The sequence below is a fragment of the Aptenodytes patagonicus genome, chromosome 5 (genome assembly GCF_965638725.1).
Source record: "Aptenodytes patagonicus chromosome 5, bAptPat1.pri.cur, whole genome shotgun sequence".
Lineage (NCBI taxonomy): Eukaryota > Metazoa > Chordata > Aves > Sphenisciformes > Spheniscidae > Aptenodytes > Aptenodytes patagonicus.
In genome coordinates this window covers 61,960,018-61,985,174 of record NC_134953.1, presented here as the reverse complement: position 1 = coordinate 61,985,174, position 25,157 = coordinate 61,960,018, and the positions used below count along the sequence as shown (strand labels likewise).

The window sequence follows — 25,157 nt, the reverse complement described above, 5'->3', positions numbered from 1 at the left end:
TGTAATAGGGAGGTAACGGTGGGGATCGCCTTAGGCCAGTTTCAATCCCCTGCTTTTCTCCCAGGCAAAAGCAATTTAGGTTTAATAGTACATAAAAAAAAATATTAAAACCCTTATTTGAGCTCTTCTTGTGTAGGCGAAGAAAGGAGAAGGACTTTCTGAACTCATCTGAAGTGCATTAGTAGGTAAGGGATTACATTAACATACTCTCGAAGGTCACAAAAAGGCAGTTTTCATTTCATTTCACTACAGAGTTTACCCATGTGCTACATTTCTTCGTGTTTAGCAAAGACAAGCCCCAGGGTCATTCTGAACTTTAATTACATTAAAATAACACGGTAAGAGGTCCTTTTATTTTGATAATTTACAATACCAGCTATTGAAATGAGCTTTGCAATTAATTTGGGAAATATACAAAGTGACACTTCTATCCCAGTCTTTTGTGGACAGAGGACAATTCACTGTCTGCTTAATAGCTGTAATAACCCAAGAACAGATTTTCCTACAATAATTACACTTTCTCTTGAATTTATTGAGGTTCAAGCTTCCAGTTTGCTACTGGGAACACTTCATTTCTGCAAGAAGCATCTCAGCCCACTTATGCAGAAGAAAAAGCATAGACCCTTGTTCGAACACAAAAGTCTCCATAGATCTCTTACTCTTCTTTTAACTAATATTTAATGAAGTTACAGATTCCTTGTGCATTTTTGTGCCTAACCAGGAGCCCCTGGCGGAATTTTGCAGGCTATGTGCAAGCTCAACATGGGTACGGGGCAACTTGGGTTATAGCATAACCAAGTGTCTTTCCAATGGCCATTTTTTCTTTCTTCCAGCACATGAAAACTAAATATTCTCATCTTGTGACTATTATCTTAATAATAAATAACCCATGGTGTTCTTGCTTTCTATAGTATTGCTTTTTTATACCTGTACACATCCACTACTTCTGTGTTAAGATCCCAACCAGCTAAAAACATTAGAGCCACCACTAACAGATGGGTTTGCACAGCATATGGGTAAGACACAATTTCAGATTTAGGGGGCATCTTCCTCACCCCAAATCACTTTAGAAAACAAAGATTTAGATTCTCGTGTTGCAGTGACTGTGTAGGGCCATCAAAAAACCAGGTGATAACTTACATTAGCTTTGGAGATGGGACACTATCTTATGGGGATGGCAATGGGAAGAAGCTGAACTGACATTTCCTTGATGTATCTGGAAGGCACATGTTCCTCATAACAGAATTTTGTAATAATCTTCAATTTGCTGTACTGGGAAGCTTTTCCCTTGTCATCGACCAGACGCACCAAAATTGCAGTTAAGTCACTATGGGAAATAAAATGAGTTTCCTCCTCCTTCAAATTAAAAGGAGAGTGCAGGCTGGGCAAGAAACACGCTGCTGCAATAGGACTTGATTGACTTAAATGTGGAAACAGTTGCACGGTTTAATATATTCCCTTGCCAGAAAACTGGGAATTTGTTTTCAAAAGGGCAAAGGCCTCCGGGATGTGTCCTGATTCTTTGTGATTTGATCTGTGCCGTCGTCAATGATTTACCGCAGCGTTTTGGAGTCTGGTGGGCTCCGTGCTTCTTCTAGCAGTGCTTGCCCCACGGCGTCCTGAAGCCTAAAGCTTTTGTTTGCAGCTGATCTGTAGCAAACATTTACATATGGAAAAACAATGCGGTGGAGCCTGTGTCAGCTTTCTCCTCTGATTCTCTCTGTATGCTCACTGGCTTTACCAGCACGTCAGGCCACGGCTACAGCATGCAGGGAGCTCGAGGCATTGCCTTCCCAGAGGTAAGTCTGTCCTCCCCCCCAACTTTACATATAGAAATTACAGGCAAGTAAGTCAGCCCATCAATTTTGTCCTGACTTGAGGCATGTGCACACTGTGCTTTCCATAAACAGCTACCAGAAAAAAAAAATATTGGCAGTTGTCCAAAGCCCAAGCTAGGCATCATAATTCCTTCTTATATGAACTGTTTGCACAATGGTTTTTCTTTTAGAGATGACTATTAAGCCTTCTTAAACTTCCTTACCAAAATTACCATACTGGTTTTGGGCACTTGGAATGAATTCCCCATACAGGACGATTTACGGGCAAATATATTTCATATTCTTTTTCATTATAATTATTTTGCACCTGACAATGTGAAGTTAACAAGTGCATGTTTATAGCCCAATTTTCAATCCAAGCCAGATTCTCATGCCTCTATTTTTTTTCCCTGAACAATATTATTAACCTATACGAGTGTCATTTAGGCTTTGAAGGAAGGGAATAAACAAGTTACCTTTTTCTAAAGCTATAATGTCATGATAGGAAAATAGTTGGATTTTTTTTCTACAGCTATTAATTTCAGGCTTGTTCTAAAGGCAAATATGATTTAGAAGGATCAAAAAAGGTATCAATGACAATTGGAATGTGGAGACAAGGAGAAGGCGGAAAGGAAAAAAATGTGGTAGTGATACACTTAATTATGAAGGCTTATTCTGATAATCCCTTTTGAAAATGAACAAAGACAAGATTTTTGATGTTTGATGAACTTATCAAACAAGGCAGAATAATGAAGAGGTAAATGTAAAATCCAATCGAAGGTGAGCCAATTAAGTACTTTGTGAAGTGCTGAAGGATGCAGCCCACAAATCCTCCTGTCAGAGCGAAAAGGCATCAATACATGCGTGTCCTCCAGCTCTGTGTTTGTCTGCAGGGTCCTGTTGTTTTCCTGGAGACACGGTGGCTTTTTATCTCAGGCACTGAGCTGCATCCACAGGCTCCCTTGCTGAGCTGTTGTGGCTTTCATTTAGTAGTCTTTCTTCTACAGCCTCTGATGAATCCCCAATGTGCTCCGTACCTCTGCTAATTATCAATATTTCTCTTTGGACTGCAGTCTCATAAGTAAAACAGACTGCTCATTAGTTAATCACCAAAATAATAATATTTGGCTCAGAACAACCCTTCAAAATGCTTTGAAGGCTGTGGCAAACACATTGTACTGACACACCACAGATTGCTCCTCAAGACAAAGAAACACATTATACAAATAAAGATTGTAGGAGTAGGGACATAAATAGAGATCATAACAACTGGGCTGGGAGGCAAGAGAAGTATTTTTTTGCTGTTGAATAATGAAATTCACTGTATGCGCAGAGAGTGATCCAAGGGCCATTGCGATACAGAACCCTTGCCATTTTCTGCTTTTATAGTCTTCCTTTAGTTTTTTCCCTCTTTTCAGAATTTATGGATTTCCTTTTAGAAATAGTGAACCAGCAAATTCCCATAGTCAACATGGCTTTGTACCTTGCCTTCTCAGCACTGTTGGTGCAGCCATTCCCACCACTCCACAAAGCCCATGGGAATCAGACCCTGATTTCATACTTGTCTGGAAAAATACTGACTGTGAGTTCACAATGGTGTAAAAAAAGCAAAATCAATAGATTTCAGAACAGGTCCAAGGTGATAAACATCACTACTCCTGGACTTTGTGATGTGCTTCTGAGAAGAAAGCCAAAAAAGAAGCCTTTCCTTAAAACCTGTCTCTTCTTGACATTCCTTTTGTTTATTCAGTGTGTTTGGTCTTACATATATGATGTACATATATTTTATTGCAATCTACCTATAGGAAAGGGCTAGGATCTCTTGGAATAGCAGGAAACCCAAGGCAAAATCCTCAGGTCCTGCACCTGCTGCCCCTGACCAATTCTGATGGTGAATACTTGGACGGGGCATCTCGGGTAGTACAGTCCCCCCTGCTAAGGGATGCTTCCCATTTCCTACAAAATAGGTTCCCGGTGGAAAAACACACAAACAGATCATTTTCTCCCTGCTAGCCTCCAGCCATCCTTAAAACACAACTTCAAAGATCTTAGACTGCTATCTCTTCCCCTCCTTAGAAGAAGCAGCAGAGGCGTTAATTCTCCGGCTCCTGTCGACTGTCAGCTGAGCCAGTGGTCAGAATGGACAGATTGCTTTCCTTGCCAAGAGAGAAAAGTAAGACTCCACTGTAATGTATTCATTTATCTTCAGACGTGTCTGTGATGATGATGTACACACATTAATTATATATACTATACATATTCATCATTCTGAAGCATGCAGTAAACTCATCCAAATATGATGGAGATGCTCCTCTGCTAGAGAGGCTTTTACTTACTCTGGTGTAAACTTGGGGAATAAATTCATTTAAGGCAGCAGAACAGCAAAATGCAAAATCAAGGCAAACGGTGGAAGAATCAGGCTAGAATATTTGCCCAAGACTTTCTTCTTTTTCTATCTCAGATTTAATTAAGTATCCCCTGATTCTGAATGCAAATATTCCAATGAAAAGAAATTAAAAGCAGCCTTCATTCACCAGCTCCTGTTCTCAGCTTTTTATATCATTTCACGTTTTCATAATTCAAGAATTTTTCAAATACCTGTCATAATTTTGCTTTCTACTGAGTTTATATCCCTGCATTTTTTTGTTCCTGTACTTATAATCAGTAAATGATTTGGCTCTTCTTTCTTTCCTTTTCTTTTTTTTCTTCCTAGTTTAAAGAGCAGCAGTTCTCATTAATAATCCATCAGAAATGTTGCAGGATCAGTGTTGTAATTAGCGCCTGTGTCCATATGAGCATGTTACATTCCAGGACAAAGTGTGTGTAACTGGAAAAAATCCATATTATTCCTAAGGTATAAAGTAGGGAAGATATTTTTTAAAACAGTCATTCCAGCCCCCCCCAAATTCACTTTTATGAACTTCAAGCAAATCTCCTGAGCTCCCACCTCTCTGCTGACTCTCCTTCTCTATTTGTCATGTGCAAAGCCTGTGGACTACACAGAAAAATAACAATATAGATAAAAGTGATAGCTGTAATTGCTTTATAGCCTGTAGAGGTGATGTCTTTGGGGGATACAATTTAGGTGTTGGCAGTCTTTTTCTCTCTTGTGCGGTTCAGCACCAGTACCGGAGGCTGGTGCAGCCGGCGGGGTTTGCAGGGCAGCAATGCACGGGGCACCTCTGGGGCGAGCAAGCTTGCCATGCCGAGACAACATGCACTGGACCCCCCAGCTGCGGGAAGGACTTTCGGTGCAAGGAAACAGGTGAGTGAACTGGGTGCAAACTACTGCCAAGGAGGTTTCAGTCCTGGCTGGACAGACCTGGGATGATTTCAGTCCCCTGCCATGGGCAGAGCTTTGCCAAAATGTGTTCAGCCCAATGAGCAGGGTGATGAACCAGTGCAAGAGAAAGCAGGAAATTTCCCCATCTTTGGTTTTTTTCCCCACGTTTACAGAAATCATTCACGTTACGCTTAGATTTGGATAGAAAAGAAGGCTGTGTGACATGGAAAAGGTTAATTTTTCAGTGGAACAAAGAGAGTAGAAATATTCTGCTCCAACTTCTGTGCTACATGCTCACACTCCCCTCCATGGGCACCACCACTCCCACAACACACCACTTTCTCCCCCTGCAAAAGACACAGTTCAATCATGAATCCAACTAGCAATCTGTTGGGGTGATTTATTTATTTTTAGCCATCCCCAGCTCTGAGAATTGGGATATAATACGGCTGTTCTCTGAAAGTTCCTAGTCTTGACAGATTTTTGTTTTTACGCAAATGGCTCAAACTCCCATCTTGAGCATTTAATGAAAATCCTATTGAAATTAAGAAATGCACGCCAGCTCTGTGACCAGCTCCATTATCTGGAGCAGGTCATCATCACTCTGTTGTAGCAAGTGTATTGATTCCTGCCACGAATATCATGTCAAGGCTTTCTCCTCACTCCCAGAAGCAAAAGCACTTTCAAGTTGTCCTTCCTGCAAGCATCCACTCTTAAGCTATAATTATTACAATAAAAATCCCCAAATACCTCCTGCAACAGGAAGAGGAAAAACTGCACTTTGACCAGACAGAGCTGACTTCCCTAAGCCAAGCGGAGAAGCTATTGCTTCCTGTAGCTCCTTTCCAAAAGCGTGACTGTAGATAATAAAATCAGGCCAGTGAGGTGACCTCTACTTGATTCCCATCCCATGGGAGCCCAAGGGAGCGGCTGGCTTGGACTCCAAGCCGTGCTTGCTCCAGGTTGTAAAGGAAAACCTGCCCCCAAGGACTGGGAAAAGCAAGCTCCCAATGCAAAAGTGCTGTATTTAACACCCAGCGTGACTTCTTGTGGCTCTGAGATATGGGTGGAAAACAACACAATCAGTGCAAGCTGCCAAAAAGGTTTTCTGAAGGGCGGATAAGCGATCGCCTGTACCTGTGCGCTTTAGGTCGTTGTATTAAACGGCATCTTGTATGCAACGGAGAGCCAGACTGCAGAGATGGGTCTGATGAGGATAACTGTGAGGATGAAGATATTGAAAGCCCTTGTGAACATCCGTTTCCAGTCCCAGGGTCTGAAAAAGCAGCCCAAGGGTGAGTAATTAATCAATAGCTGCTACTCTCACGATCAAAATGGTATTAAGTTTTCTATATTGCTCTTCCTTAGTAATAGCAGTGCTCCATGAATTGATAGGGTGCTGTACAAAAACCCAAAAGAGAGCTACTGTCCCACCCAACCGTGGGTAGCAATAAGGGAGGCAGGAGGGTTCATCCCAGCTTTTATTTCAAATTCTGTCTCAAATTTACTATCTGACCTTGGTCTCTCTCAGCTACTCTGTACTTGTGAGTGTCCTTTGTATACTCATGTAAAAATATATCCCAGTTCTCTGAGTCTAGTTATCTTCCAACTTTCTCCAGTTGATAAAAGCAATATATTAAAGGAAACAGTAGACTTTGGAAATGCAGCATCCTGGTGGCTTTCATCCTTAAGGAGAAGATATAACTCCAGGATTTAGGACTTCAGAGCACAGATGCAAGGCAGAGCGCCTGAGCTCCACATGAATATGTGCAGGGTAAATACACCTATCCATGAAAAAGTTTTACTGTATTCAGTTTCAAATTTTGGTTAGGTAATACATGGAAAAGAGGAATCCAGAATGAGTTTAAAGGCAAATTGTCTGTTGTGACATTTTTGTTTTAAATATTGTGTTTTAACCGAGATACTGCTTAGTTTCACTAGGAGAACATGGGCTACAGTATGAGAATGTAGTCACCCATTAGATAACTTTCCCATCAGCTCGATCCAATGCTCTCTGGAGTCCATGAGACAAATGTCTCTCTGGCCCAGGGCCTGGGAGAGTCCATCAAAAGTTTTTCAAGACATATATTAATTTTCACTGAGCACCCCATTTAATACTGCTCTCTGATGTGTTCCTCCCACAGAACACACAAAAGCAATAGCATTTACTGTCTTAGTCTTAAAGACGATTCCCTGTTGAGAGGAGCAATGCTGCTGTCTAGTTTGAATAATGCTTTCATTTGGGGCCATGGAATTACAGGGAATATTAAGTAACAGGCGGGATTTCAGAAGGCAGCAGCTGTGATGGCTGGAGAGCAGGAAGAAAGAGGCGTAAGGAAATAATAAGCAAGAGACTTGGCAAAGCGCAAGCAGACTGCAAGTTTAGGGAGGGTGCTAACTCCCTGAGAAATGGGACCATTATTAAAAGGAAGGAGATTAAATAAAGATAGGAAACAATTACAGGGAATGCCAGAAAACACTTTGTGACAGTGAGATGCATTAAGCTGTGAGAGACTCATGGGGGACCTGGAGGAATTCCAGGACTTTGGGACTTTCGTAACTACTCGCCAGGACGGACTGGACAATTTAACTGATTTCTTCCATCTCTAGCACATGAGTCCAAGCCAGTGTCTTGGAAATAAAATGGCTGTTTGCCTCCTGTTAGCTTTGGGAAGGAGATAGCAAGGAGAACAGACCCGAACCGTATATTTTAGGTGCTATACAAATTCAAAGTCAGAGACAGATAGATAACTTGTAGTGTCAGGAGAACAGAAACAGTGACAGAGACTATTGGGGAAATAAAACTGGAGCTATGGATAACTTTCTGAATGCTATTTCTTTCCAAGCTACAATATCCTAACACAGGAAAAGAGCCAGTACGTATATGATCCTAATTTTTTTGGAGGCCACTGTGAGTATGTCTACAATGGAGAGTGGCGGGAGCTGAAGTACGACGCTGCATGTGAACGTCTGTACTATGGAGATGACGAGAAGTATTTCCGCAAACCTTATAACTTCCACATATACCAATTCCTAGTAAGTACTTCAGGTGGTCAAATTTAGCAGTGTTTTCCCAGCTAAAAGCCAAACTTCCTATAAAGATATTATGTACATTTTATCATTCACTATAGGTCATCTTTCAAGGTATCTTTCTCCAGCTGTCCCCAAGACAACAGGCAATCGACGATATAAATGCTGTTTTATAGCTCATCAAGGAACTAACATGCTTTATCACCCAGGCATCCCCACTGCTTACTCTGGCCTAGTCAGAGCCAAGAGAAATGGGTTTTCTCAAAATTCTGCTATTAATGAGCTGCAGAGCTTGTGCAAGCCACTTGCCTCTCTAGAGATGAAGTTGGCCATGTGTAAAATGGGAAGAATGCTACCAGTTCAAAGTTTGAAAGCGTTTATGTCTATGGCATGGCTACAAGGGACATAAATCCAAATTCTGAGTGAGACAAAGATCCTGAAAGCCATCACCATGTATCACAATGCCTATACTCTTGGGGGTCACATCTGATGTTGGAGACTAAACTAAGTAGAACAGGGATTCAACCTGGGTCTCTCACATCGTAAGTGGGTGCCTTGGCCACACTGTTAAACATTTATCATGCTTTTTGACATGAATGAATGAAAACACATTATTCCAGGGGAATATTACAACCGCAGGCTCAATGCAAGTGGCTTTCATGTCCTCGCAGCAAGCAGACTCCCCTGTGCCCCTTAGTCCCCAGTTTGAACCCAGACAGACCCACCACACAGGCCACATTTTCTTCTCCCCTTTATTTGCTGCTAGCAGTGGAAGGACATCTGCACCACGGTCAGGCACTGAGGGATGCTTAAGCATGCCCCATATGCATCTTGACTTAGGAGCTTCTACCCGCCGGGATCTAGGAAGTCACTGATGATGATGTCAGATGGTTTTTTTCAGTGTTTGCAATTTAGCCGGCTTTTTATAGAGATGGCAAATGGCACAGACCAGATTCAGCAAGGCTGCTCAATTCCACATGCCTGCAAAGTAGAGCTGTCAAGGAAAAGGTCACTTCTCTAAAACACAGGCAAAGCAATGTTTGTTTTCTAGCATTGCCATTGCAAGTGGCTGGATCACTGCTGTTGAATTTTTTTCCTAAATAAATTCATCCAGAAGCAGGCTGGAGAGAAAAAATTCACTCCAAATCATTAGGATTTGGCAGAGCTGTAAGGAAATGGAAGAAGGGGTTTATAATGGGAAGCGTCAAGCTAGCTCAATAGGCACCATTACCAGCTCTGCCTGTTATGGCACTGCTTTGAGTGGCTAAACACAAACCTTTCCCCTGCCTGGAGATGGATGAAGCAAAACGCATGGCTTTATCTGCATTTCTCACATATTTCCAAATGAAATGGCACATGACTAAATTCTTTATTCTACATTCACTGAAGTCAGTGTCGGTGCTGTCAGGAGCATCACGGGCTTCAGCAGAGGCACCATCAGCTCCTTAAAGAAATAGAGATTAAAAAGGAAGGGAAGTACCTGAAAAATTAATGTCTGCTCCTTTCATTTTAGGCTCATGCTGATTCTGGATTTGCTTTTGAGTTTTATGAAGATTCAAAGGATCTGCTTGATGCCCTTAAAAGTGATGAATCCGTAACAGGAGGCTTTACCATTGGAATTGGGCCTCGAAAATTACCTTTCCAGTTAGTTTTGGGCTTCACTTTATCACGTGGCAAAGGATCCCTGAAGAATTTCACACAATACACTGCAAAGGTAAAAAAAAGTAAATCAATGATGCATATGTTCCAATCATGTCATCTGTGCATCGCATGGTCTGGCTGTAACTTATGGCAGTTTATTCTCTCAACTGCATTTTTTTAACACATAGTAATTGTACCTTAATTTGTTAATGTAATTGCAAATGTATGATCATTAGTAATCCTGTTTGTTGTTCTTATTACATTTTAGCAAACAGAGAGTGGGAATAAAATTGAATTATGAAGTACCACAACACATGTCATCTCATCCTATCCTGTTTCATGGCTACATTAAGCACATAAATAAAAAAATGCTTAAAATGATGATGAGGGAGGAGGAAATATCAAGATGTTGATCAAAACAGTTGTCCTCAGGGAATGATCTCCAGTAGCAAATACATCTTGTTCAAATTAATACAAGCTGCCTTATGATGGGGAAATATGCTACCTTTTACAGGAGGTTAAAATACCATGCTGAAAAAAGAGTACCCGATAATAGGATGTATTTCTCACAGTGAGTTTACATCATGGAGTAGCTGTGACAACCCCTTTCCAATCTAATAACATGAATGCTGGTATTTCCCACATTTACCGTGCCCCATCTCTACTTCTCTCTTGGCTGCTGACAGAAAACAATAAAGAAGAATTACTTTGATGGTGTTCTGAGTTGAAATGCCCTTAAAAGCTGTTGGAAATTGGCACCATTATAGTATTTACTGTGTCCTTGTCTAGACTCACACAATGTTTGCAGCTAAACGATGATCAATTATTGGAGGAATCATTTAAAGGGCTGTTCTGGTTGCACTGAAGCCTTGTCCGGGGCAATGGCCAAACTAGAAGAGGAGTCATGGATCTGGTGGTATATCCAGAAAATCCTCCTCCCCGTCAGCACCTTCCTGGCCAGAGTATCCCCCCACTGCTGGGCTGGGCTGGACTTGCCCTTGTTCTGCATCACTGGTTGAGGCTGTGAAAAAAGCAAAAGGGAATAAACAGCATGGAAAAGAAGGCAGAAAAAAGAAATAGCAGAAATGGAGGATGGAGGGGAATCATGTGGAGCCTGATTCTGATCATATTCTCACATAAATTAAAAAAACCCATAGCATGCAAACCCATGGCTCTGCCCTCCACCTCATATAACCACACGAGAAAGAGACACTCCCTGTAAAAGAATTACCACTGATTTCATTTAAACCAGGGCTGGTTTTCACGCCTTTAACATCCACTGACAGTCACAGACTCAGGCTTTCCTCTGCAAACCTAAGGACTAGAAATGACTTTTTTCTTTTACTGAATGTTGAGTGGCAGCTCCTCTTTTCTTTACCTGCAGGACGTTGGATTCATTAGAGGTGTGACGAAGGTGCAGACAGCCCGTTTCAAGATGAGAAGGGACAAAATCGTTTTGGATGAAGACATGCTGCTCTCCCTGCGGGAGCTTCCGGACACCTACAACTATGGCATGTATGCGAAATTCATCAACGACTACGGCACCCATTTCATGACATCTGGCACGATGGGAGGTGTCTTTGAGTACATCCTCGTCATTAACAAGGAGGAAATGAGAAGAAAAGGTTAGAAAACCAGAAGATATTCTCTCTTCACAACTTTCTGCTCTAAACCAAGCATTTCCAACCTGGAGACCATGGGTTGTGTCCAGCCCACCAGAGTAATTTGTCTGGCTCTGGCTGCTCCTCACAACCATCGTCTCCCAGTGTCACTTGCTAGACTTGTCTAAACTTCTCCTATCTCTTATAGTCTTTGTTCTGGCTGTTCTCATGAACGCTCAAGGACTGCAAACTCATCCAGAGTAAAGAAAGATAGCCCACTCATGTTTTAGCCTCCTAATAGTGAGAGTTTCAATTTTCTGTAAATGGAAATAACGCATTGCACTTGGCAATACCTTTGCCACTTTACTCTGGTTAGTGTCATATCTGAAGACTAACAGACCTCTGTTAGCTCCGGTTCTCAACAAATTAGAGTGTATGAGGCTGGAAAGCCATACCTCTAAATCTCAGTTACAAAAAATATCCACTGCAGATGCCTAGATCGCAAGAATAGCCATTACTGGTGAGCCAAAGCATAACATTTTTCCTAATCAAAAACATAATATGCAGAACAATAATATGGTACTTTAGTACACTAACCGGATTGTCAACTTTGCTGCAAAGGTGTTGACAATGCAATAGATCCCACTTCCCCTAAGGACCATCGCTCTGCTCTGCTGAGGGTAACTCCAGGCTGGACGTTTATGCAAAAGAAAATTGTGATTTTGGACAACAGGTGCAAATTGCTGCAATTGGTGCAAATTGCTGTGATTCCAGTAATTCCATTAATTTCCATGGTTCTGCCACAAATTCTGCCTCCAGTCTGAAATGGTTTGGTACCATCAGCACTAGGATAACTATGCACTCCATATTGAGTGTTAACCATGCCAATTTTTCCACAAGAAATTACCAATTGAGAGAATTTTCATCAAGTTCCTGAACTACTAATGTTTGGAAACATGATGCCTCTTCAAATAATTTATTCACTTTGAAGAGTGAGTGATATTGAAGTGAACAAGACCTTGGCAAGCAAGTCTTCAAGAAGCAGACTGCCAATTTCAGAGGAAGAATTAATCAAGAGCATGTGGAGGGAGGCTATTATTTTGCTTTATCTTGTGCTTGCTGTGTATATAAGGAGGAGATTTACTGCTACGAGATGCCCTATTTTAAGAAAGAAGGATGTTGAAGTTCAGAAAAAGACAAAAATGTGTCCCAGTAGAGATGTAATTTTCATTCTAATGTAGCACACTTCTGTAATTTTCATCTAACCCAGACTCTGCTAGAAAGTCCACATTTACCAAGTCAGCAGTGCTATACATCACACGACACAGACCCAGAAGGACCCACCTGCAGTGGCCGATATGCCACTATGGCGATCACAGCCACGCTTGAAGGCTGTGATTGCAAGAGAATTATCTGCCTCCCCTGAGGAATGGTCAGGATCAAGATATAAGCGCTCAAGTCTTAAAATTAGAGCTTCAAAAGATGAGTTTGAAGCTCTGCAGATGCCTGGAGATGTACCACTGAGTCCCCACAGGGCTTAACAGCAAGGCACCTGCTTTAGATCAACCACTCCATCCTGAGAGCCCACCTAGCCCATGAGGCTACGTGTTAAATGCCGTGGAAGAGAAAACACTCCTTTTTTATAGACCAGTGACTAAAGCACATGCCCAGGAAAAAGATCCCTAGGCTGAGTCCTCCCTAAATGAGAGACAGCTTGGGCGGTCACTGAGCATCTAGCTAGGCATAGGCATGAGCTGGACTTTAAGCATCTAGGAAACCTGAATTTTGAAAATGAAGTCATCTTCTGTGTTTAGATACCCAGGAATAGACCACAACTCACTGGTGCAGAGCTTAGGATTGCAGTTTTGCTGCCAGACACATTTCTAGCTTTCAGGCTGCAAGGGCTTGTATGGATGTGGTCGTGAGTGAAATAAATACATAAGTCAGAACGATGTCCCTTGTTGCTCTGCCATCAATATTTTTCATTACTTGTTTTTAAAATAGATTGTTATGGTTCTATTATTTAGCAGAAAACAGTATAATGTGTTCACACATTACAAGAACATTTATGGGAGAAACATTATGCACAGAGTAAATTAGAAAGAGTCTTCATATATTCCTATTAATTCAAAATGCAGCAGTAAATCTTATCACTCGAGCACATTTAACTATCACAAATTATATCATATAAGAAAACTATCAGGGCTCCCCCCTCAAATGCCAATATTTTCTATGACCACCCTTTTGCAATGATAACCACTTTTCATTTATCAAGACCCAATCTTGCTGCAACCAATAGCGAATTGTATTGACAGACCCTTGCTGAACATAATTACTCAACAGGAACCATGGTGAATCAATTAATCAGGGTGTTCCTCAAGTTTAATTTTATGGCACTCCAACACCAAGATAAGCAATCACTCATGTTGCTTTGGGTGAATGAACTTTACCCACTGTGTTTACAACTGTTGAACAGTTTAGTACAAGTAATTGAGTGCTACACATTTAATCTTTCTCAAGGGCCCAGTTTTGCAATGGGATGTAATTCCCCTTGAAGTTTTGAGCATGCTTCAGCTCTCACCAGTTTGAATCCAGGACTTGTAGCCCCTTTCTCGGGATGCTGAGAACCTCCGCCAGCTGGCACCCACCAAGCCAACAAGCAGATCCATGCCCTGCGTGGCTCCAGCGAGCCTCTCCTGCAGGGTGTGCAGAAGGGAGCAAAAGCAGAGCTATGGGCATTTTACCAGTATTTTAAACACAAGCAAGACAAGACACTGCTCCCCGGTGCTGAGGTGAGGCAGTTCAGCAGACAACACTCTGGATTGGGGCTCGGCTGGAGGTTCAATCTTTAGACCGTTAAGCCACGATGCACAAATCCCACTGACTTCTGTGCCTCCCTTTCAATACCGTGGTATTGATCGCCGGGCTGCTTTGTAAAACATTTTAAGGTCCTCTGACAAAAAGAGCAATATAAAAGTTACCTATTACTTACGATACCCGTATTTATTGAAATCAATGGATTTTTTTAACTATTACAGAAGACGGCCTTATATTTGCAGTACACTGAAGTTTACATGTAAACCCAGGCTGTATGAAATATGCACATTGCTTACCTTGGTGAAACCACCTCATTAGTTCCCTTCTCCCTTCTGCAGTCACTTCATGGGTCTCCAGTTACATATTTTCATGATATATGAGGCGGTGCTGATAGCAGTAGCCCAGCAGCATGCAGTAAGGCTTTGGCAGCTCTCAGCAGACAGACCTTTTGCAAGTTGCTACTTAGGATGCTACTTAAGCCACTAATACATGGATCAGATCCTCAGTTTAGGAAAATTAGCAAGGATCTATTGATTTCAGCTGCTGTTCCCAGCTTTACCCTAGTTATGAGTTAGTCTGTAAAAAAACTAATGTTTTATCTTTAAATAGACCAAACAAGGAAATACATGTCTGAAGCCTTGTGTTAAGATTTTTACTTTCTTCTAATACTTTCTAAGGAAACAATTTTACAGTAAAGACATTTCCCTTTTCACCTATTATGTGAGAAGCCCAATATACCCCAATAAAATATTGGCTTTTCCACTGCAAGACTAAAGGCTGTCCTCCACTGGGAATAGCTCTTGACTTTGAAAAACAGGCCATGCAAATAACTGAATATTTTCTTCATTGATAGAAAAAAAACAAGTAGGAAAATTAACATCCTTCCACTCAGAATGAGTCACTGATTTTACTGGTTTCCTTTCTGTTTTGCAGACATCAGCGCCGAAGAGATAAGTCGCTGTATTGGCGGGTCAATTGGCCTTACAGTCAGCGTGAGTAAACTGCATTTGGGACCATCTGTGTCACCCTCTCACTGTACAAGCAAAGGATTTCTGAAAACTGGTATGACAGCAGGGAAGATGTCTGTTAAGGCATCTTGTGTCACTTCTTTTGGTCACTTGGGCATCGAGATTCAAGTAGGGTCACACAAGGGTATGAAGAAGGGAGCTCTGGTGCCATCCCCAGCCATGGCTCAGGGCCAATCGTGGGACCAAAGTGACTTTGGGTCCAAGTCTCCAGGAGTACTGATTGCTTTGAAAAAGCAGGAATTAAGGTAGCAATACCTGGATTAGAAATGTGCAAATAGAGGCGGTGGGGTGGCTGGAAGGCTGCAGTCCCTATCGCCATGACAGACTGGGCATGGATGACAAGGGCAACATAGCAACTATTAAAGAAATCAAAACTGACTACAAAAAGTACTCAGAGAGGCTAGGAAGCCCCAGATTTGTAAATCACTTAACCAGCTATAGACAGCGTGATCTACTGCCCACGTGCTAACTAGAAACAAAGGCTGGAGCCATGCAGGCTCTTCAGTTCTGACCAGCTTAGAGCATTTCTGATGCTCAACTCATTACCGACCGCCTTGTGATAATGTGGCAGGGCTCACCCTGTGAGTGGGGGATGCCAAGCTCCCATCAATTTCAGGAGGCAGCATCAGTGCCGCTCACTGATAGCCCCTTACACGATTGATCTCACCTCCACTAAGCAGTTTCTAGCGTATGTGTGGAAATGGTAACTAAATAATATAGGTGTAATTCAACTTTTCAGATGCTGAGAGCAACAGTGCAGTTGTGGAAGATATTATTCCCCTGATTAGAGGTGGAGATACCAGTTACAGCGGAGGGCTCTTAAACAGTTGGGATGGCAATATGTATCGTCACTGGGGAAGGTCATTAAAATATAATCCTGCTGTTATTGATTTTGAGGTAAGGCTTTTCTGCAGTTGAAGAAACTCTGCCGCTAGAAGGAATGAAAGTGTAGTCGAGCAGATCATTTCGTATTTTTATTGTGATCCCATCACAGAACAAGATTAAATGTAATGGGCCACTGATCTGGTAACCTCTTATTCATTTCACAATGGGGAGTACATCTCCCACCGACCGCATCTGCAGGGAGATGGACAAGGAGCTTAATGCTGGATTAGTGCTGAGTTAAGTTTTTGATGTGTCCCCAAACAGCTTCCCGATGCACGGCTCTCTGTGGTTGCATTCATCCCTATTATTCTCCCCAATGCTGTCTGCCCTCCTGTATAAGCCGGGGACTTGTGGGGGGCTGGGGAAGGAGTCTTGCCCCCCCAGCAAAGGCTCTGCATAGACCCCCCTGCTTTTCACCTGCCTCAGAGCTGCAGTGGCTATGCCTAACCTCTGCAGACCATGGTGGGTATTTCTATGTGTGCTTCCAGGAGTTTTTAGAGCAGTGGGCTCCTGGCTGCTTTGTCAGGTGGGTCCTGTCTCTCTCCATGCTCCTCAAAGAGGGTCTGTGGTCATAAAAATCAGCCAAGTTCTCCTCCTCCCTTCATTTTATTGGATGCCTTGTACAATGGAAAGATCACTGAAGCATCCTGCAGGGCTTCAGAGATGGGAGGAGATGGGTGCAAGCGAGGGGATGAGAGAATCCAGGGCCAGAGACCACAGAGGCATGAGGAGGCAGGCACACTCCTCAGCTGCGGTCAGGAGTACCACATCATACCACATGAGATGCTACGATCGCTGGTCTGCTCCAGGAGCGCAGCTGTGGGGTGTGGGGGAAGGACCTCGGTCACGGCAGGGACACACTGCCACTTCAATCCCTCTCATCTTCATTTGAAAGCACACCCGCTCCTGACTCTGACAGAGGGTGGGAGAAGGGAAGGTGGAATCAGGAACCATCTGCGTTATTGGCAGGGCAAGAGGGAATCTGCAAACCTTCCTGGGCAGCACCCTGGCGGCAAAAAGCCCTAATAAAGTAGAACTGCTTTCAGTTCCAGCTGAACACGTGCTGCAGGTTATTCACCTTTCTGCACAAGTTCCCATCAATTCTGGGCAAAATCTATTGCAATTTTCCAGTAAACCATGTGCTGACCTCTCTGTTGGCTGCTCCAGAGCTCAGCAGTCATTGTGCAACCGGAGCTGCCAATAAGTGCTCATGTCCACTTCAGCAGCTCTTATCTGCAGCTCCCTCTCGTTTGTTAAACAGGTTTGTGCAAATTTGTCTAAGAGCTCTTCCCAAAGCCCAGCTGATCCTCCCCACGAATCACTCTCATTGCGCTTTGTGCAATGAGATGATGTCTAGCTCTTCTCTGGGACCGGTTTCCACCGATTCCCAGCCAGGACGTGCAGCATTCGCACAGATGCATGGATGGACAAATATAAACATGTGTCCTCAGACCAGCCTTGGGCTTTTAGCTTTAATATTCAGTAGAATTTTTGTTACTGGTGAAAACAGAAGGGTTGAGATTTTTCAGGGAACCATTTTCTAAACACAGTTTAATACCTAAAACACCCCATGAGCCACTTGGAGCATTTCAGGAGGTTGAATGCTACCACCAGCGCATAAGCCCGCAGCCCTTCGGCTCATCCAACCATTTTTATGAAACAGGTTCAATGGAGAAGGCAAGTTATAATTACAGTTGCCCACACTGGGCTATTTTTGTTGAACGGTATATAGGAACTGGATTTTGCTACGAGAAATATTATGAGCATGTTATATTCTTAAAGCTGTAGATGGCACAATAATATTTTGCTGCATCAAAGGGCAAAATGTAGGTAGGTAAAATTCTCCACACTCAGCGTTTACTGGATGGCTCACAATCCGGTCACCATTAGTGGTAGGTTGGCATTAAGTTTTGATGACACCCACTGTCCAAAGCTCTTACCAAAACATTCTGGTTCAAAAAGGCAAAAAGCATGCAAGAATCTCTGAGATCATGATAGCACTAAGAAATCAGTCAAAAAATGGGCTTACTGGGGTGTTTTAATATATCATTTGAATCCAGACTGAAACTCCAACTCATGTCCAGAAAAGCCAATCCCACACAAACCTCTAAGATGAGGAGGGTTTTGGAACGGTGGTTTCTCACTGGAGCCCATCAGTCATGGTAACGCATTTGCATGATGTACATGGAACTGTCAAGGAAGACAAATGAGTTTTTTCTGAGCCCTGAGTTTATCCAGCAATGTCACAGCTCTCTGACTGCGGTGTGGTAGCATCTCAGTTGATGCCCAGCTGAAATTGTCTCCATGCTATTCATCTCCATCCTATGCAGCTGCAGCCCATCCATGAAATTCTCCGCAGAAGCAACCTTGGTGACATGGAAACCAAACGGCAAAACCTGAAACGGGCTTTGGACGACTACTTGTTGGAGTTCAACGCCTGCCGCTGCAGACCGTGCCAGAACAATGGTGAACCCATTTTGGTGGGAGACACATGTTTCTGCCAGTGTCGACCAGGTTACAGAGGCCCTGCCTGCGAGCAGACTGAGCACCGAGGTAAGACCCTGGTGTGCACCTGCAGCACGGGAGGGCAAAAGGCAGCAAAGGGACAGGGTTTTCCACTCCATTTGGTTAACCAACAGCTCTTTGCATCCATGCATCAATCAAGCCTTCGCTTCTGTATCACTTTTGTTGCTACGCTATGTTAAGCAGCCCTGCAAGAGAATTCAATTAACAGCTCAGGTGATTATTACAAATAAATTAGTGGAAATTAGGATGTGTTTAATAGCTGGAGACTTACTGACATGTTGCAAAAAGCTGAGCTGGGGTGCAGCAGCAGCATGCAGGCGAAGCCCAGCTGCCCATATTGCCAGCTAAGGGGTGGGCTCTGCCTGCCTGCAGTGCTCTATGGATGCAGCTCATTACTGTAAATGAGATCGTCATCCGGTCCTCACTGACTGGCATGTCACATCCTCCGGATGGTGATTCTCTGGAGCGCCTGCGGCATCCCCCTGTGGACGCCTACTACAAGGGCGAGAATGCAAACTCTGACAGGCAGGGAGGGAAGGGAAGCTGAAAGGGTCAGGCTAAGCGACTGGGAAGTGGTGCTCAAGCAGTGTGCCACCAAAAATGCTGTTTTAGTAAAAAATTGCCACATTGCCAGATTCCGCCCCCCCATAGGGAAACATTTTAACTAGAGGGAAGTATCTGTTTTGGGGGAGGAAAAAAGTGTTCTTCCAAAGTGACAGGCTTTTATTTATGTTTTCTTTATTACTTTATATACTATCCTAAAAAATTAAATGGGTGGCAAAAAAAGCCAACCTTGGAACGTGCTCTTTTATTTTTAAAAAAATCAGTTCTTTCTAGATATTTTTGTCCTGATTCATGATGACAAAAAAATCCAAATCTCAGCACTTGAAGCTGGCAGAAAAATCCATCTTCAGAGCAGTTCCACCAGGCACAGCTCCAGGCCTTCAACTGTGTGTTCATAACTAGGGTCTCACCATTGGAAAAGCAAAGCTGTGATGAGATAAGGAGTAAGAGCAGAGCTGGGTAGATGGTTTATGAAGCTGAACTAAAAAGCCTTGCTTCAATGACTCAAAAGTGGGCTTCTTTAAAAAAAAATCTCAGGTTCTTTGAGTTGTCCTCAAATCCAAGGAATCTACCTTAGATGACGAGCATGGAAAGCTCAAGACCTGGCCCCAAAGCAGCCCACCGAACTGGCTGGCCCCTGTGTTCCCTGCTTTTAGCAATAGCGGACACACACACACTTCCAGCTCATGAGAAATGAAGCAAATTTTTAGTTTTGAAACTCATTTAAGACCAAACCCAGTTTTTTTAAAGAACAACCTTCCAGCAGACGGGAAACCCAGCTTTCCAGCCAGCACTAAATAAGAGCACACACATCCATTTGTGCTGTCTGGATTAATAAAGTGCCCAAGCCAGGCATGAAGGCCAGTTGAGAAAATAAAAAATGACAGTAAATGACAGCCATCAAGCATTCCCATCATTCAGGAGCACCGCCATAATCCATAGTATCGAACGTTCCTGACAACTCAGTCTGTACTGTAATGAAAAAGCCTTGAAATGACCCGTCTCCAAAGGGATGGGCAGACTTTTCAAAACAACTCCACGACACTAGTAGACTTCTGTCCCTCTGCCTTGGTCAGAGATGAGAAAGTTATTGCAGAGTGAGCTGTCAGCTGCCCTTTGGTAAAGGAAAGCCAAGCTGCAGCCTTTCAAACGAGCAGAGGAGAAAAAGAAACAGCTACTGGTGTCTGAAGAAGGTGATGCTGCTTTATCTCCCCTGGCTTCAAAGCACCTTGATCTCAACAGCTGTCCGTGTGCTGGGCATGGCTGGGATGGACCAGGGAGTCCTGCTCGCAGCAAACGTTACAGCCGGAGCTGAAATCACAAACTGGTGGTGGCATTCAGCTCAGTCTTCCTCCCCGGCTCGCACCCGAAGTATGCCCCTGCAGTCAGGCCATATGCTGCACTTCAGACCTGAATTACCTTTTTCTTTCCACCCTTTTTTTTAATGCATTTACAGGCGGCAAGACAAATGGGCGCTGGAGCTGCTGGTCACGCTGGGCTCCCTGCCAGTCAGGCACAGCGCGGCGCAGCCGGCAGTGCAACAACCCAGCCCCGCAGGGCGGCGGGGAGCCCTGCGTGGGGAGGGACCTGCAGAGCAAAGCCTGCTGAAAACCCACGGGACAGCATCGCTCCCCACAGGTATGTGGTCGAAAGCGGTTTGGAGTCTGTGCTGGGCTACAAATACTCCGGGCATAATCCTGCAATGGAATTACACTGGGGAGAAATAATTGTCAAGTATTGCATTCCTATACGTACGGAGACAGGCTAGATTGGCTGTATAAAACCAGACCAATTGCTCCAGTTGACTGAACGCATGCCTGGCTGCTCCCTCGCACCACGAGATGTGATGGGAGCCCCACCAGTTCACAGCGGCACTGCCGCGATACAGGAGATGGTGGAGAATCCACACGGGTGGCTTTGCTGCTGGGTGACCGTGGGGCTATAATGTGTCATGAAATAAATTTACTAAAAGTGTTTACGTAAGTAAGCTTGACTTGCAGAAATTTTTATATTTGCCTTTGCAAAACATATTAAAAGCTTATGATCCTTGCATTTTTATGCAGTTGGTATTGACATATGTACCATGAAATTTTTGTAAGTTGGCGCTGTCAGATTTTTAAGTCCAGCATATTGGCCAGAGCTGCCTTTGCAACAAAGCCATATGCTGCTCTGTATGGGAGAAGGCGTAAGCCTAAAGACGCCGAAGCATCAGTTGCAAAACGTGAACCCAAACTGATGAGGAATCTTAAATAAATAAATAAAGTAATAAATAGAGAGGCTCAAACACAACCATTCTGCAGAGGATGTTCACACACAAATGAAGGCTACTCCTCTTTAGGATCAGTGATGAACTGACTATTAGCACACAAGCGTTTTATCTCCCAGGCACCCAGAGCCGGAGAAGATGCTAACAGGCTGCTTGATTTAAGGGGCTTTTTTGAATGTAAGACATAAATCTCAGCACAAGAATACACACGGTATTGAACTGCATCCAGAGACCACAGCGAGAGCCCGCAGCTCCCTCTTAATGAACTGCCGCAAAAACCTGGGGTGGATGGAAGGCGAATGGCACTTCATTTTACTGTGCTTTTCATTACAAGGAAAGAAGAAAAAAAAGCCCTGAGAAGGAATCGGGCATTATGAAAAGCAACAACAGCAACAAAACCTCAAAGCACAAAGGAGCACTTCTATATACATTTGAATGGAAAGAGGGAGTAGAAAGGAATCATGGTTTAGTGAAAGAAATTGCTCAGCTACAGCTCTGATTCTTGGAAATGCTTGTTTTTCAACAGTGTGTCAGTGGTAATTTAGAGTCTGACACTTAGCTGATGTAAATCAGTGTTGCTCCTTCACCGTAGCTGATTTATGCTACCTGAAGATCTGGCCCTATATTTTCTTTTGTGTGCCTGTTTGCCAAAGGACAATTTTTTTACCACTTCTTCTCTTTTGCTTGAAAATGAAACTATAGGCTCTTTTTGTATAAGAAAACAACAAACCATGTTGTCTTGAACACTGAGATGTAATTGTTCTGTGAAAAATCCCTATTATGAGTGGCAAACCTGTGGCCTTTTTGCCAACTTTGTTTTTCCAGGTAAATGTGATATTCACCCAGAGATGAATTTGCTCCCAAAGGCTTGAATCTGCTGTCTTCTGTGTTGGGAAAATGCAGCAGCATGAAGCACCCATATATCGTTATGATTTAGACATCCCAGAGGAATGTGAAATGTAGGATCAAAACAAGTTTTCCCATCAATGGTTTTATCAATACTGTTTGGCGTTGGGCTGGCAGGTTATGTAGAAAGATGAGACAGTGCTCCTACACCAAGGATTTGTTTGGCTCATAGGTGATTCTTACCTTTATACTGACTCAGGAAAATGCCTGAAAGTAAATGAGTATAAAGACACCTTAGTTAGAAAGCTGAGCATGCTTCTTTTGTGAAGCATAATGAACATTAATGAACAGAAAGATCGGATGCCTTGGAGGCTGGAGAGGGATGGGGCCTGCAGGAAGGCAACCTGAATCCTCAGCTTTTAGAGCCATTTCTAGAAGGATAGATCACAGGCTGGAGAACCACAAAAAAAAGAATAAATCCAAGTGATTAAGGAAACCGCATGTGAAATACCACCATGAAGCACATATAAATAAGAGCAAAAAGCTGGGATTTGCCTGCAGTTGTTCGTTCTCCACTTGGAACACTGTGTTGTTGGAGTATAGAGATGAAAGCGAGGATACGTGCGGGGCAGAGTTCATTGCTCACCTCGCAACCCAGGGCAATGAAATACAAACCCAAGGGTTTCCTTCAAATGCCAAAGGCAGCTTGGTAGCAGCCCCTCTCCTCCCACTCCAGCCCCCGCCACATCCAGGGCTCAGACATCTGCACGGCTGAAACTCGGGAGCAGCGAAGCTGAAGTCAAAAGAAAGGAAGAAGCTGCCTGTAAGGTCTGGAAAAAAAAAACAGATTATGAGCAATTACACATTTACAATGCCAGTCAAAGAAGCTAATATATCTCATGCTGAAGTGGCCAGCGTGAGAGTTGTGCTAGATAAGCCGCAAAAATATATGTTTCTTACTTAAACTAAAAGCTTAGAGGGTACAATAAAACACTGCAGTTCCACCCTGGTTTTAATGAATGGATTTCCCCCTCTTGCACACTGACATACATTTGATATAGTTATTTATCCTATATATTTCTTGCAGCATATTTCCCAGGAGACCTTGTTTATCTCGCTCATAAGTACATGATGGATGTATGGTGCTTTGGATAAATGGTATCAAAATCAGATATTTTTATGGATATAGGCAAACTGGGTTATTAACAAAGGAAGGGCAGAGAGGAACCAGTACGCAAAAGAAAATAGCAAATGATTGATGACAATACACCTGAGGTTGCAAGGTGCAGACTCCAGATAACCAGCTAACAGAAGAGTAGATAAGGGCAGCGCTTGAGACAGAGCTGTTTTCTTCCTCAGGGTCAATGTCACGCCAACTACCCGAATGCCTGCGTCCCTCTGAGCCTGCAATTTTACAGCAGGCAAAAAATTCCCCAGCAGGAGCGGCTCAAAAATTATTGCCTTCCTTCTTATACAGTGTAATGCAGAGGCACAGGAAGATACAAAACTCTTAATCCTACCCCAAAATACTTGAAACAAAAGAAATGCCAGATTCTGGGGAGTTTGGGGAGGGACTGGCATTTATTGTCCTGCTGTATCATGCCCAACACAGCAGGACTCTTAGTGCTGCACTACAAATAAGTAAAAAAAATAATGTTCATAATGGTAATAATTACTGTCTTCATCTCCAGTTTTGTTGATTTACACAAGCAGCGGGGTGTTAAAATAGAATATAAAAGGAAGATGAATCTGCAGGCGTAATTTGACCTGAAATCTGCAGTTGTCTTGGGTGCTTGCTGGGCTCTTCAGCCATCAGGGTAGAAGAACTAGGAGTTGGAAATCTGGGCACTGTTAACACCTCTGCATGGACTTGCTGGGTCGCTTTCAACAAAATCTCTCCATCTGGGAGAGAACCTGGGGAGGAACAACTATATCCATCTGACAGAGGGAGAAACTGGAGCATTGCAAAGTAATTTAGCAATATGACTACCACAGGGTTTGCAAGTCTCCAGCCGCAGCCCAGACCACGTTACAGCCTCACAGGTAAACGTAAAGTGTCTACGTGATATGAAAAGACAGGGAGCAAGTGAATCCAGGCTGGAAACCAGTCTGATTTACCCATTCCTGATGGAGATGTTAGGGGCTGCAAGAGTCAAGTTGGTTTCATCCTGGGAAAGCTGGATGTGACAATTACAACTTACCTAAAATACCCTTTCAGGAAGTTCCTAAGCCATGCTGAATGGATCCAGCACACATCACAGCAGCAATGTCTTCAAGCAAGGAGGTGGAGAAAATACAGCTTCTCTATGTTTACTGAGTTTCTTTTTTTCACAAGCAAATTTCTTGTGAAAATATAATATGGAATGTAGTAAAGCCCATTGAGCCAAGTATCTTAACCAGAGAAATGGGCTAGAGCAGCACAACCAGTGCTGAACACGCACACATTGTGCCTGCAGCCTTCCCGAGTTTTCATACGCGAGTTATTAATCTAAACTTACACAGAAAGTGGAAGTTAGAAACACCAGTAACAGATAGTACCAAAATTTAATGCGTACCAAAATGAAACAATAAAAGCTTCAGCATAGTATTTTTTATTACCCTCCAGGTCATAATAAATCATTAGTTAGTTGAATCAAAGCGCAAAATCACAAGGACAAGATAAAGTTATGTCCTTTATGGGAGGCTTCTAAGCCTATAGGCTCAATATTCAATCACTGCTGAAATCATACTTCAGTTAGACTATCCTGCTGATCTTGAAGATTGTCAAATCTCTCCTCTGTTCCTCAAAAAAACCCCCCAAATATCCAAACCCTGGCACTGCCACTTCAGAAAATCTGGGCTTTTCTGATGAGG

At 43.1% G+C, this 25,157-nt stretch overlaps 1 protein-coding gene across 6 annotated transcripts in view; it reads left to right on the top strand.

The window, feature by feature from the left end:
• Positions 1 to 1,576: 1,576 nt before the first annotated feature.
• C8A (complement C8 alpha chain) overlaps positions 1,577 to 25,157 on the top strand; it is a 31,016-nt gene continuing 7,435 nt past the window's right edge. Inside the window, exons 1-12 of one of the 6 annotated variants that reach the window (XM_076340121.1) lie at positions 1,577 to 1,799; positions 3,894 to 3,990; positions 4,938 to 5,082; positions 6,251 to 6,395; positions 7,947 to 8,136; positions 9,644 to 9,844; positions 11,156 to 11,396; positions 15,123 to 15,251; positions 15,957 to 16,114; positions 18,433 to 18,655; positions 20,649 to 20,830; positions 24,523 to 24,916. In XM_076340121.1, coding sequence (XP_076196236.1) covers positions 1,681 to 1,799; positions 3,894 to 3,990; positions 4,938 to 5,082; positions 6,251 to 6,395; positions 7,947 to 8,136; positions 9,644 to 9,844; positions 11,156 to 11,396; positions 15,123 to 15,251; positions 15,957 to 16,114; positions 18,433 to 18,655; positions 20,649 to 20,800 — 1,800 coding nt within the window. In that variant the 5' untranslated portion in view covers positions 1,577 to 1,680 and the 3' untranslated portion in view covers positions 20,801 to 20,830; positions 24,523 to 24,916. The other 5 variants (XM_076340123.1, XM_076340120.1, XM_076340122.1 and 2 more) reach the window with 5 other exon arrangements.